Source organism: Pecten maximus, chromosome 14, assembly GCF_902652985.1.
Source record: "Pecten maximus chromosome 14, xPecMax1.1, whole genome shotgun sequence".
NCBI lineage: Eukaryota > Metazoa > Mollusca > Bivalvia > Pectinida > Pectinidae > Pecten > Pecten maximus.
Window position 1 is genome coordinate 27,782,458 of NC_047028.1, and position 13,811 is coordinate 27,796,268.

The window sequence follows — 13,811 nt, forward strand, 5'->3', positions numbered from 1 at the left end:
GTACATTTTATTTACTCTATAATAAAACATTTATTTATGACCTTATCTACCTTTCCTGACATTATAATATCACTTAAGTATTTATAAATCACTCCCATCTACTGTTTTGACATTATAATGATCATTATCGAAAATTGATATCTTTCTAATCATGCATGATTTAATAAGAAAACGAGGAATATCTATTATATGAGAAATGAAATTTAATTCTAATTAAAACTCTAAAATTGATGATTCTTATTTCCTTTACTTAGATTATGTAGATTGTGACGGAGAGCTAGTGTTTCTATTACCGTATATGTATGCAAACGTTATTCAAACACACGGATTATTTTACGCAGCCGATTAAATGTGGGTAACGAGTAACGCCACGCATACACAGACGTAATTAAGGGCGACCAGAGTGTAGCATTTCGGCAGTGTAAACACACGTATTTAATCCTTAGTCTAGCCTAATCTTAACCATTAACAGTTGATTGTTTTCGTTTTAACTAAATCATCCCTAGTGTGAAATTTAAGGTGTCCGTAGCTATAGTCCAGGGTGTGAAGAAAACAATAGGACATCAAGGGAAAACGGAAATTGCAACTCAAAATAAAAAAAGATAATGAATTGATGACAGAAAGAGTTACACTGAAGCGTTTAAAATGAAAATGAAATGTCATGCTTGCTTAAAATTAGATTATGTAGGCTTCTGTTTTACTTTGGAGATAATATCAGGTTTTTTTTTAAAATAATATAATATTTAATCAATTGTTTGTAGCATGATGATATATTCAATCGAGGAACGGCCGTAACGTTAATTATCTATATTGTTTTGTTATATAAAATGTCTCTAAACTAGGACTGCTTTTCCAATTTTCAACATTCTTGACAATATAAGAAATTCAAATTTATCTATTACTGTCGTATTTGTTGTTTACTTGCAACAATAACAACAACAACGACAACAACAACATAGCTTTAAAGGGAAAAAGTCTCTACCATCCGGCATTGTCTGAAATGCTTATAAGAAATATGCAAACAGCCAAAACCACTCTTCACATTTTCATAGTAGCACTAAGTTTATATTAAAACGTACATGTATAACAAATCTAATAAGGAACGAAAATCAATAAAATGAGATAAATGAAGAAATAAATAAATAGTATAATGGCATGAATAAAAAATCTTACCAACAATACTTCAGTTGTGATCAGAAATGAAAAACATCTTATCAATATCCATATTGTATGAGTTTTACGTATATATAAGTGAGGATAATTGGTATACTTACGACGTGAATGTCTTTAGTTGATACTGCAGTTGTGTGTTTGCATCCTTGTCTGAACCCTAGAGAGAGAAAATCACAATAACATGTTTATATTGTTACTGGCAAGACTTTAAATGACCTAATTTGACACGCATGACCTTAAATGGTGATTAAATATCCCGATACTTTATATAAACATCAGGGCTAGTTTACATATGCTAATGAGAGCCTGGTTTATACATATAGCCTACACAACCAGAATGCTGTTCCAATTAAGTTAGAAAATATCCTACAGCCAACATACCATTCTGTAAGAAATAGGTAGGTGGAAGGCTTTTATTTTCTAACCTCTCACATTAAAAAAAAAGTATCGTTTTCGATACTTTATGTAATTCATACCTCTATAACAGTAATGATTGCTCCCTGTACTCGTTCAGTTTCCACTGAATACTCGTCATTCCTCAGTTCCGGCGTATTGTCATTCACATTCTGGACCCGTATGTGGATAGACGTTGACGCCACCTGGTCACAAAAAGCACATATCACGTGACAGACAAATTTGGCGTAGTTGTATTTATGTCCAAACATTGATGTCCAGCTCTATATCTTTTTTTTTTATCGATATGCTTTAGTCAAGCAGCAATGATTTGTATTGATTCTTTTATCTATTTATTTATTTATTTGATTAATTTATTTATTTATAATTTGGCTATTTTTATCATTTTCATTATCGTTAAATATCATTAACGGTACCAGTAATAGTTATATTCCTTAAAAGCAGGTTCTACCTTTCTGTCTTTATTCTTTCATACTCATAAGATTTACATGAATACAAAGACGTATAATACTTACATGTATACCATCCGACACCTGGAGAGTAAACCTATATTCCTTGTCGGGACCATCATAATCAAGCGTCTTTACTAAAAATATGTTTCCCCTAAAACATAGAAAAACCCGCAATTTTGAAAGGAAGGGAAAAAAAGATGAAACAGCTGCACCTACTTCATTTTTTAACGATAATTAAGTGTTCGTTTATCGTTATTTCCTTTCTTTTCATAACTGACATATAACCAATGAAATTGGTGAGATTTATCAGTTAAAAGTGAAAAAAACAAGAAAAAAACAAAAACAAATACAAAAACAAAACGAAAGAGTGCTTACATGCGTGTGCTCTTGCATTCATCAAGCAACCCAGCTTGTTTTTTTTATAGATTTTTGCTATATAACATATATCAAAAGCACATACTATTATCTAAAGGTACACGAAAAAAGGGATGCTAGGTTTTTAAACCTCTTTTCATCACCTCTCCATATTAAAATGAAATAAGTATATCGTGGTATATTTAATATAAAGATTAAAGTACATGTACGGAGGCGTTGTCGCTATAACAAGCCATCACACCACACTGTCACGCCTACACATGACCTACCTTTGGTCTACAGCGAATTCCAGTATACTTTCCATTATAGTATAACTCAGGGTTGTGATCTGAAATACGTCAAGTAGAGGTTGAACTCAACTAATCAAACAGTTCATGTAATAATTAGGAGAACAGACAATAGACATACTATTTGTCAAATGCATCACACCAATTTTATTGTTCAATTTAATGCGTAAGGAAATTTGTAATTAATTTAATTGGCTTTCATTAATATATAAGATATTAAACGTACCGAATTACAAACATTCACCGGGACAGTCATGACAGTAGTTCCGGAAGGCTGGCTCTCGGAGATAGTAGTTTCGTATAAATTTTGTTGGAAAGACGGCCCATCTGAGTCACTGGAGTTGTAGCCCGACACAACAATTTGAACCAAGGCTGCACCGTATCGTAAAGGGTTGTCACGCTGGACCGCCTGGTGAAGAGATGTCAGAGTTATCTCCCTTTATATCAAAACAGGGATCTGTTTCAAGCTTGAATCAATTATACACAAGTGATACATATATGTGTAGAGCCTGACTCAAGTATTTGATTTCTACTTCGGAAGTCACAAGTTTTACAACGAAAAAGTAGCATTATTATGAGTTTTGTTTCTGTCTTCAAAAAAGTAGAACTTCATAATGAAGGGAGCTTTACACAACACTACCTTTAACACAGCGGAGTATGTCGTCTCTGACAGCTGGGATTCTACAGTAATCTTTCCTGTAATTTCATTTATAATGAAGCGATTCTTCGGATCTGCAATGAATAATTAAATATTGATTCTGTATGATATGACACATTATCTATCTGTAAATATATCTGCAGAGTAAATAAATGTTTAAACTGAACACACTATAGCTGATTATTCATGTTTTTAAAAACTTACACAAGAATTTTATAAAACATATTCTGAGACAAAAGAAAGAGAAAAAAACTTTCACCGTCACTGACAAGTTAATCATTTAATCAGGTTATCTCCCCTTGCCATTAAAAATCCATATTTAACAGCACTACGTACCTAGCATATAATAGATGACAGGAGTATTGAGCTGGTCTTCGTCCTGAGCTTTGATTGGAGGGTATATCGTTACAACGGTACCCTAAATAATTAAAAAAATACTTAATTAATTTCGACATTTTAAGTGCATTTCTAAATACCGCAATATGTCCCGATCGACCGTTTGTTGTCTGATCACGTAATGATGGTATGGCATATAACCAACAAGAAAGATGTAAAGAACGGGAATTAAAAACAAACACTCTATGGTACAGAATAGCATATTACGCATGCGCAATGGTCAGTATTCATTACAATCTGTAGTGCTTAGTTTCCATTCTAACATACCCTTGTTGCATTGACGTGTACATTTCCGGTGTAGAAATCGAAAGTGAAAGTAGGATTCAGGTCATCAACGTCAACAACATTGATGGTCAAAGTTGCGCTACTGCTCATACTGGCACCACGCACGGGGTTGTCCTTAAAATAATGAAAAAAATATATCATGAAAAAAAGCTAATTAGACAGCTAATTGTAGGTTATTTTATTTGATAATCTGTACTGACGATACTATCTTCACAGAGAGCTTTCTTTCTATTTGAGAAGAAGGTGTATCAGTTTGACTCCCCGCGTACATAAATACTTGTGGACGTGTACACTGGACAAGGGCCGACAATTTTTCACCCATAATATCCTGTCTCCTTGCGACTGATTGATCGGATACAATTGATACGTTTCATTATACTTCAAAACGATCTCAGTATACTCAGGCAAAAACTGATATAAAAACTGCAACATCATATTGCTAATTAATATTTATTCAAATAACGGCTAAATTACACATGTATGGTCCGTTTTGTCCCGTTCCGTACCGATGTAATGTATCTAGCTAATCTCAGGAACTGCTGATGCGATCCTCACCAAACTGTGTTTCGGGGTGTAACGTGGCAGCGAGGGCATTTATGTCTTACAGCAATTGATTTCCCCTTACTAAAAAAATCCGCTGCCTATTAGAACCTTCCCTTTCTTTTCGTATTACCAGTTAACTTTTACTATTGAAAGTTGGCTATACCATTAGTGCAGCATAAATATGAGAATAAATATACGTGTGATCCTATAACCTTTGCAAGTAAGTATTCGTTTATGAGATTCAATCGCGCAATGAAAAAGGGAAAGCCATCTAGAGACTAATTTGACAACAGAACACTATGTAATTATGAGATATAGTTAAGTTTTTGATACTTTTGGAAACGAAGTTGCAGGTAATAGAAAGCTCGTTAAAACAAAAGACTTCAGGAAACGAGACAATGTCAGAAGAATAAAAAATCCATCAGGGCAATGGTTATCATTATCACCGATAGTTTTACACAGAGAAACAAGTCGCAGCAATACATGTCCATGACCTTAAAAAATTCTCTGAAAGCACTGATATCTTTTTTTTATTTTAATTGAATTTTATTTTAGTCCCCCACCAATTTACTCTTTCAACAAGTTAGATAGCAATACTTAAGGACCCAACCATATCCACCAGTAAGGCCGTATTTCCTATTTCATCGGGATCGGCATGTATAGTTATTTGACCTATTTACGTTTTTAAAGGATAACATATCTTACTGTATAGTTGGTAATTTTCGCGGGGAACATAATTTCACTATATTCGCGGTCATTGAATATAGATCGAATATGAAAAACCGTTTTGGAATATATAATACATGTATATAAACAAAAATGTATAGATATATTTCCGTTAACTTTTGAATGTCATGATTATAAGTGGAAGTTGCTTGAAAATTTGATATCCACGTAGACTAGTTCTTACTTTTGACAATCGCGACATAGTTACCTCCGCTAAACTAAACAACCACAAAGTATATTATGAGCATTAGTTCTTGACTTCAACGAAAAAACGCAATTTAATTGTTTAATATATATACATGTAACAGTAGTGACCCGACTGAAACTCACCTTGGCCTCTATTTCCACCGTGAGAGATTTAATCGTCTCGTAGTCGAAGAGCTGTTTTAGTTTGATATCGGGATATAGAGGGTACTCGATATCGAAATAGTCTGAGTTCGGTCCGGGCAGTATCCTGTACGATATCTGGTCATTACCACCACCCCGCTGGTCAGCGTCAGTCGCTATAGCATCGTTAAATACCGTTGTGCCAATGGCCGTGTCCTGGAAAATTGAATTAATATAAATTTTGGTAAAACAAATTTACTTGGATTTTACCTTGATTGGAATCATGGGTGTCGTTGTGACCTTGATTGGTATGAGGGGTGTTGTCGATGAAGAGCACGAACCTACCACAATTTGAACTAGATCGGTATGATGGGTGTTGTCAGGACCTAGATTGGTATGACGGGGTGTGTTCATGAAGCAGAAGACGCTTACTCTTCCAGAACACCTGGTTTTAGTCTCGTTGAACATTTCAAATCTATATTTTTGTCCATATTTTGCCCACTTGTTATCGTTTTTTTTAAATTAGAATTATGGTTTTGTTATTATGTCTGTATTCTTTGACGTATTTGAGTGTTGAGATTCCGTCTTTAAATGACCCTAGCTGTTAATTAGACGTTAAGCAATACAAAATCAAACTAAACCAAACTATTGAGATTATCATCATTTTTTGGTTTGATTTGTTTTTGTTTAACGTCCTATTAACAGCCAGGGTCATTTAAGGACGTGCCAGGTTTGGAGGTGGAGGAAAGCCGGAGGACCCGGAGAAAAACCACCGGCCTACGGTCAGTACCTGGCAACTGCCCCACGTAGGTTTCGAACTCGCAACCTAGAGGTGGAGGGCTAGTGTTAAAGTGTCGGGACACCTTAACCACTCGGCCACCGCGGCCCCTAGATTATCATCATGCAATCAGCTACATTCATGCTTTCTGTATACTGTAAAAGTAAATATTAGAGGGGTGACCTCATTTAAGGGTTTTTTTTCGCGTTAGGAGAATTACGATAAATTATGATTGCGTTAATTGCATATTATAATATATTTAAATTTGATTTCGTCAAAATTATACTTTATAAAGTATTAGATACGTTATATTTTGATAATTCCTATGCAAAATAGTGTGTACGATTGTACGTAAACTGGCCACAAAAACTAGAAAAGAATTGATTCTGCCGCATCCATCCTGGTTTTCACTTAAAGTTTCTTCTACGAAGAAAGCTTGGTTAAACTAAACTCTAACCCAGATTTTATTATCATGGCTAGTCGCCGAGAAATCGCATTCTTCTGTGGTATGTAGGGAATGTAAAATGTAAAAAGTAACGAGTGTAACGTAACAATATAATCTTACCTCTGTGATATTGACGATGTAGTTCGAGCTGGAGAAAATTGGCGGATTGTCGTTGACATCCTCTAAAATAACCCTCACAGTTAGTGGTATCTGTAACATAGAATCGTAATACTACAATGATGTCTAATGGAGGTGAAATGTTACAGTCAAATTGTATTTGCAGTACTTTGTCAATAACTTTTGGTTGTGGGAGAAAAAAATCTGCCCTGCTGATGACGGGTTAAGTATCACTATTAGGACCGCTTGTATACGATTTGATACTCGTGTTAGCAGGGACAGTAAGAATTTGAGTTACAAATATCGGTACTTTGGCGTAAAATACAAGATTTTAAAGCTGAATAACAAACTGAACAGGACATTATTCCGTCAACTCCTTCAGTTGAATATCCAATTGCGCTTCAGACAGACATACCATGACACTTGTAAATACCAGCATAACGACCCCAGTAAAACAAACGTAGGGAGAGCGATAAAGGTGTTCAAACGGAATATCGCATCCTTATTGCCCGAATTAGAGTCGCTAAAAATCAAAGGGAATTGACGGCGAGACTAGAAGTATTCAAAGTGAAATAGTTGGACGGTGAAGGAGAAGGTCGCTTAAATAAAGCTGTCTGGGTCTCCGTGTAATTTATAGCAGCATGTTCATGGTTTTTCAGCACCATGACTGCCAATACGTGATAAAGTGCCAGCCGACACGCAAACGCTGGAACTTTTCTCTTGATTACAGATGCAAGCGATGGACGACCCGTCAACACAACGCTAGGTGGAACCCAACTCAACAATGCTACATATCAAATACTGTAACTATTTTCTACTTCGCGAATTCTTTATTTCACGAAATTTCTCTTCAGACATATTCGCGAAAAACATGACTTTAAAAACACTGGTCAAGAAATGATTTTAATTTCGCGAATGATGAGCTACACGTAGTAATGGCTTTTGTTATCGATAACCTTGGTCGCCATTTATAGGTGTCTTCGTACAATGATTCGCCGAGAATTTGAATTCGCCATTTACTCCCATCGCGTATTAACGCGAAAATAAATTCCACGGGAAATATAGATATAGGGACGATTTAGGCAGAAAACTTTGAATGGAATTGAATATTAACCAATGTCAAGTACCAGTGCAATAATACACCTATAAATGTCCTGAACGTGGTTTCGATCGTTGTTTTCCCAAAAAGGTACTCCGCAGCTTCAATATATTCATCAGTTGTTAGGGCAAACATCGTTATCTCGATAAATAGTTTGTTGGGATACTTTTAATTTCAATTAAGTAACATTGTTATGTTGTGATACAAATGTGAGAATTATGTTAAAAAATAAAACAGTGTACCATATCGTACTTACTGCCGAAGTGATCGTCTACCGATTCGATATTTCGCCATATTACCATATGTCTACACGTGGATGTTTTTTATCGTTGTTTTATTGGACTAGGTCCGTTATTCGGTTGATCCGGGCGTTATACAACCTTTTGACTTCGGTCAGCTAATTAGGTTTCGATCTCTCCCGAGGTCCAACCAAGTGGATTAGAAAAGGCAACATTGAGCTAAGAACAAACGTATAATCGACAATGTCTATTGACAACGACGACCCTGTTGATTGTGTTGTATGTATTAAGACAACTGCGACGATTTGATTGCTGGCAAATCGTTAGTTCCGCTTTAGACTCTCAGTATATCAAGAAAAATATTAATTTAATTGTATTATATCATCACGTCTACCTAGCTTTGAAAACCAAGGATAATTTTTTGGAACATTGAAATAATATTGGTTTTGATAAGAGGTGTATTCATGGTTTTTCAGAATTGACATAGGAATGTTGCTTAAATAATTTTATAGTGACTTTTACCGAGTTTCGTAACTTTTTGTTCAGACTACTTTTTGCTTCGTTTTAATTTTCAATCTTCCACTGGATTTAGTCAAGGGTCTCTGATTTCGGTCCAAATATTTTTCTCAGAAAGATTTAATTCAAATTTTTACTGTTAAACGGGAATAACACTGACAGAAATACTATAACCACATCAAACCTGACACTTATATGAACATCATGCAACCACGCTACAAATTACAGTTCTATAATTGTTTCTCTATAATGACAGAAAAAAACCAAGGGTAACACTATCCACTCCGGCCATAAAATAGCAGGGCAAAGAAATAAATGGCGATATATCTAAGTCTGTCTGCAAATTTGTTTGTTTCGAGCTAACTCAGATGATGTAAATCTCCCCGGAAATGAGTGAACACGGCAGTTTTAAGAGCCGGGAATGAAATAATTCAGTTCTGTAAAACAGGATTTCTTACAGAATGACAGATAAGAACACACACATCATGATTACGTAATCAGGTTTCTCACAAGAAACTATTAGCTTGATCGAACTTGACGTCGTATATATTACTTCCTAATAAATAAATAGATAAATAAATAAATCGAAAAATAAATAAATCAAAATTCACATAAGCCGTCCTTAGTTGTGAACTAGACAGGGGAGTATTTTATAAAAAATTCGACGCAAGTCTCAAACAAACACACCGAAGACGAGATCGTGTTTTTGCCCTCTGTCGGCTGACTTGCTTATGCTTTCAAAGGAAGCTGATTATACTGAAGAGCTCAATAGAACAGGTAACATAGACCAAGCAAAATCCTTCAATTACACATATTAGTTGATTGAATATGTGTTATCTTTAAATAATTAATATATTCCTTAACATCAGCCTATTATCATGATCTTAACTTACTATGTAATATACAGTTACAGCTTACAACTATACTGTATGATTAGCGTAATCATTTCAATTTTTCAATTATTAGTTTTCCATTTCTAGGTAGCAACATGCTTGCATCCTCTACATTCAGTGTTATCCTGTCGCAATTGATTCGATATTTCATGGGAATGTTTCTATTATCGCGATTTTTGTTACCACTAAATGATTAACGGTCTACATCGGGATCTCACTTGGAAGTAGTCTCTTTCCTGTTGCGATAGGACAACAAATGTTTAATATGCTTGTTAGATTTACATTTACCTGATAGTTTCATTTGGACACCACCTAATCTCTCGTTGAAATTTTTAATTTAACCCGGATATGACCTTGTTGTCATGGCGATGAAGAAATAGACACATACTCTAGAACACATATACATCAAAACATATTCATTTACTTAGTAAAACAGCCACAAACGTAAGAAACACATTTCCCTCATGGAATTGGTTCAAGTGATACAGTAACTGATTGACTGAATTAGTTGTGTGAGACCTTTAATTTTGACAGTGTTTAATCAATTTAACATTAAATGATGGTTTCGTTATTATGTCGTTATTTATGTTGTTTTAGTTTACAAGGTATACCGATACAAATGTCAATCATGTCAATGATATACAATATGCTTATGACTGACATCCTCTTTGATTCGTCTTACTACGATAATAAAGCACAGTTACACTTATTGACGCAAGTGCTGTCAATCCCATAAATGCCCGGTTGGCATTAATGTATTGAATGACATCAACTGAATCCGAAAATGCAACCAGTGTTCGTGTCTAATCGACAGTGATATCTTGACTCAGACTATAAATGCCTTTTCAAATATGTATATAAGTAACATATACACATGTATATATTCACTCAACACATGGCTTTTTAGGGGGAAATGTCAAATGCTCGTCTCAGGTATCATTTGATTTGATTTATGTGAACATTATATAATAAATTGCAATTTGAAGGTTACACATGTATATTCCTGAACATTGTTATGAGTATCTCACTTACCGGTGGTAGATCTATTTCATTTATGATGCGACAGTCGACTAGGAGGGTAATTGTTCCGGTACCCTGATCAGTGTCAAGCGCCACCTGGAGAGTGATGTTCCGGCTGACTTGATCCAGGTGGAGATAATTGTTGGATTGTTGAGCCAAGTTCACTGTATCAGGGCCGCCTAAGACATCTAGCTTCCCCAATACAGAACCTTTTACAATACAAGATTTAATTGTTTATACTACAATAAATAAATAACGAAAACAAAAACCTAAATATGGAAGAACAAAATAATAGCAATATATGTATGTACATCAAAACCTACATAACTATATTTATCGAAAATATATAAATTAGTAAGAAACAATTTAAAGAATTGTTTTCGTGCATTGTCAAAGTGAAAGATGAATTGTTTGCTAGGAGATGTTAATTTAAGCAAGAACGATATTGTATATGCTATATCTAAATGGGGAATCTAAACAACAAGAAAGCAAAACTCAAACGCGATATTTCTCTATGCTTTAGTACAACATACCCACTGACTGGAATAAAGTATATGTATTATATGTAAACATCAAATGTGTTGCATCAAATCAAAAGATACTGTATGCTAATCATTTATTCATTCTATGGGTTTTGCTGTCATTTCAACAGCAGGGGTAACATGAGGACGAACGTCGAGGAGAAACCAACCAGAAGAAAGGGTATTGAAATAAATAGCGAAGAGTAAAAGACAAAAAAAAAGATAAAAAAACATCATTGCATTTGGACAAGAAGGTACATTTTGGTCTCCTCAATATCTATTCATCAGAAAACATGGAAGGGAATCCCCGCTTTTAAAATTGCCAATTTTAGTCGTTTTCGCTTTAATCCTATGGGATATGTAATAGATGTTGTTTATTTTGGTTGTTAATGATGATGACACATAATGTAAGATAATGTTTGTATCGTTACATACCAACGGGTGTATCTTCTGGTACATCAGTTATAAAACTTTCATATCCTGTCGACGAAATGGAACATGGATCTGCAATAACAACAAAAAAGACATACAATAAACAAGCCGTCAACAAATTTTGTATATACTGTCTTTGCTTAAAATTCTGTGTCCAAACTAGTATTTTTTTTTCATGTATAAACTTTTGACAGAGTCACGGGAAAGAATTCACAATCGTGATTTTGTATATGCATACTGCAAATTGAGATTGGATAAGATGCAGACGGAATCCTATTTTTGTGCAATTAAGTCATTCACTGTCTAATCAGAATTGTTGCATGTTTATTGCGAAAAGGCGGAATTGATTGCAACTGACACCAGAAAATCTGTGTTTGTTGACGTATAACTTGCAGGAGGCTGAATTGTCCTAATACAGGAAATCCTCCTCAACGCTTTACATAAAGTGCAATCAGAGGAAAACAAGAAAAGGTGTACACAGATCACATGAAATAGGTTTAATTAGGTTAACATTACTTGTAAGCTAGACACAACCATTAGCAGATTAACACTAGTGTTTGTCAATGTGCATCTGGCAGATAATGACAGATCATAGACCTTATTAGCATACAATGCATATTGGCCCAGTACAACAGATACTAATTAGAACAAACATTCGAATGTAATCATTCGGTTGGTTTTAGTTTACATTGATGATATCTAGTTGCTTCATTCCTGGCTGATTACCATATAAGCACATAGTCGTTGAGTTTTGAAAAGTCAAATATTTGTTTAAAATCGTTTTCTACACATGTTTTTCATACAAAAACTTCATATTTACAAGGTGTATAAAACATGTATCATCCTTAAAAGAAACCAATTATATTATATTCCATATTAAGATGGACACTAAAAAAGTAACAACTCCAAAATGTGTAGCATAATCTTTGACGGCGTATATTTATAACAAGTAGCGCTACTGCTGTTTTCCAGTAACAAGATAACATTTGAGAATTCCTTAATAAAAGCATTGTAAAGTACAAAAAACGCAACGACGTAATTTGCCTTCGCTTCACTCACATCTGAACAGAGAGACACACAGCCGATAGAATGGACTCTTTTGATAGGTCATTACTGTCAAATGTTGATATTGAATTTCATTTAACAAGGAGTTACTTTACTACATAAAGAGAGCGATACTTTGGTCCCTCACTCAAGGTCGTTAGGGTGATGTGGGATAGGACATCTAAGGTCTTGGTAGACATTACCACTACACGAGGAATAGTCTGAGCTAATGATTATATTGTGTTGGTGACTTTAATATGGAAACAGTAGTGTGTATTTTTCTGATGATAACATAATTCTTGTTCATAACGACTTTCTTGTGACTACAGCAGTTGTCTGCGGGTGACATTGATCACTTGGCGTCTTCCATCTATGTCAGGAAACTAACTTCAATTATAGCATGCGATAGTCATAACTGATGTAACAGTTTCATTTTTTTAACATTTAATGCTTTAGAAATTCATTACTGTTGCGGTAACCGACGCCGTATCGCTCGTAGAAAGGTGTGACGTGCTTCATAACGAATATGCAGAAGAATATTTCTCAATTGTGCCTCACGAAATTAATTCTAACATGACAATACTCCTTCCCTAAATCTTGTAATCTTGGCGATAATGGCTTTTGCCGGAGCTGTATGGATGACTTCATTAGTGTGGTAGACTACGTATGGCGTGTGTAAAAAGCCAGCATTAAACTTCGTCACAGTCCCGGTTGGATGCGGCATATTGACATCAAATACCGCACATTTCTTGCATGCGCACGCCATCGCTTGTGGTGCGACAATCGGACACAGCGACGATATTTCCGTTTAAACCGTTAGGGTTTGATTTCTAGATTAAATTTATCCACATGATTTCTTTTCAATGGAGTCACATGATTTTGCATGATTTTTCACTTCTGTCATTACGTTACGTACAGGCATACAAAATGCAAGCCATCAAGAATCTGACAAGTGATGTGATTGATAGTAGATCTTGCACGCAAAATATATGCACAGAAACCAGTATAAAAACTGATTAATGACGAATATAGCCACTTTATGACTACAAAGTGCTGCTTGATATGCAAATT

General features: G+C 34.9%; 1 protein-coding gene across 1 annotated transcript in view; it reads right to left on the reverse strand.

Moving 5' to 3' along the window:
* Nucleotides 1–13,811, reverse strand: part of LOC117342141 (protocadherin-15-like) — an 82,354-nt gene that overhangs the window by 6,285 nt on the left and 62,258 nt on the right. Inside the window, 12 exon segments of the mRNA XM_033904153.1 lie at nucleotides 1,275–1,330; nucleotides 1,650–1,772; nucleotides 2,103–2,190; nucleotides 2,684–2,742; nucleotides 2,928–3,110; nucleotides 3,342–3,433; nucleotides 3,696–3,777; nucleotides 4,023–4,154; nucleotides 5,640–5,852; nucleotides 6,980–7,069; nucleotides 10,756–10,952; nucleotides 11,700–11,768. Of these exon segments, the coding sequence (XP_033760044.1) occupies nucleotides 1,275–1,330; nucleotides 1,650–1,772; nucleotides 2,103–2,190; nucleotides 2,684–2,742; nucleotides 2,928–3,110; nucleotides 3,342–3,433; nucleotides 3,696–3,777; nucleotides 4,023–4,154; nucleotides 5,640–5,852; nucleotides 6,980–7,069; nucleotides 10,756–10,952; nucleotides 11,700–11,768 (1,384 nt within the window).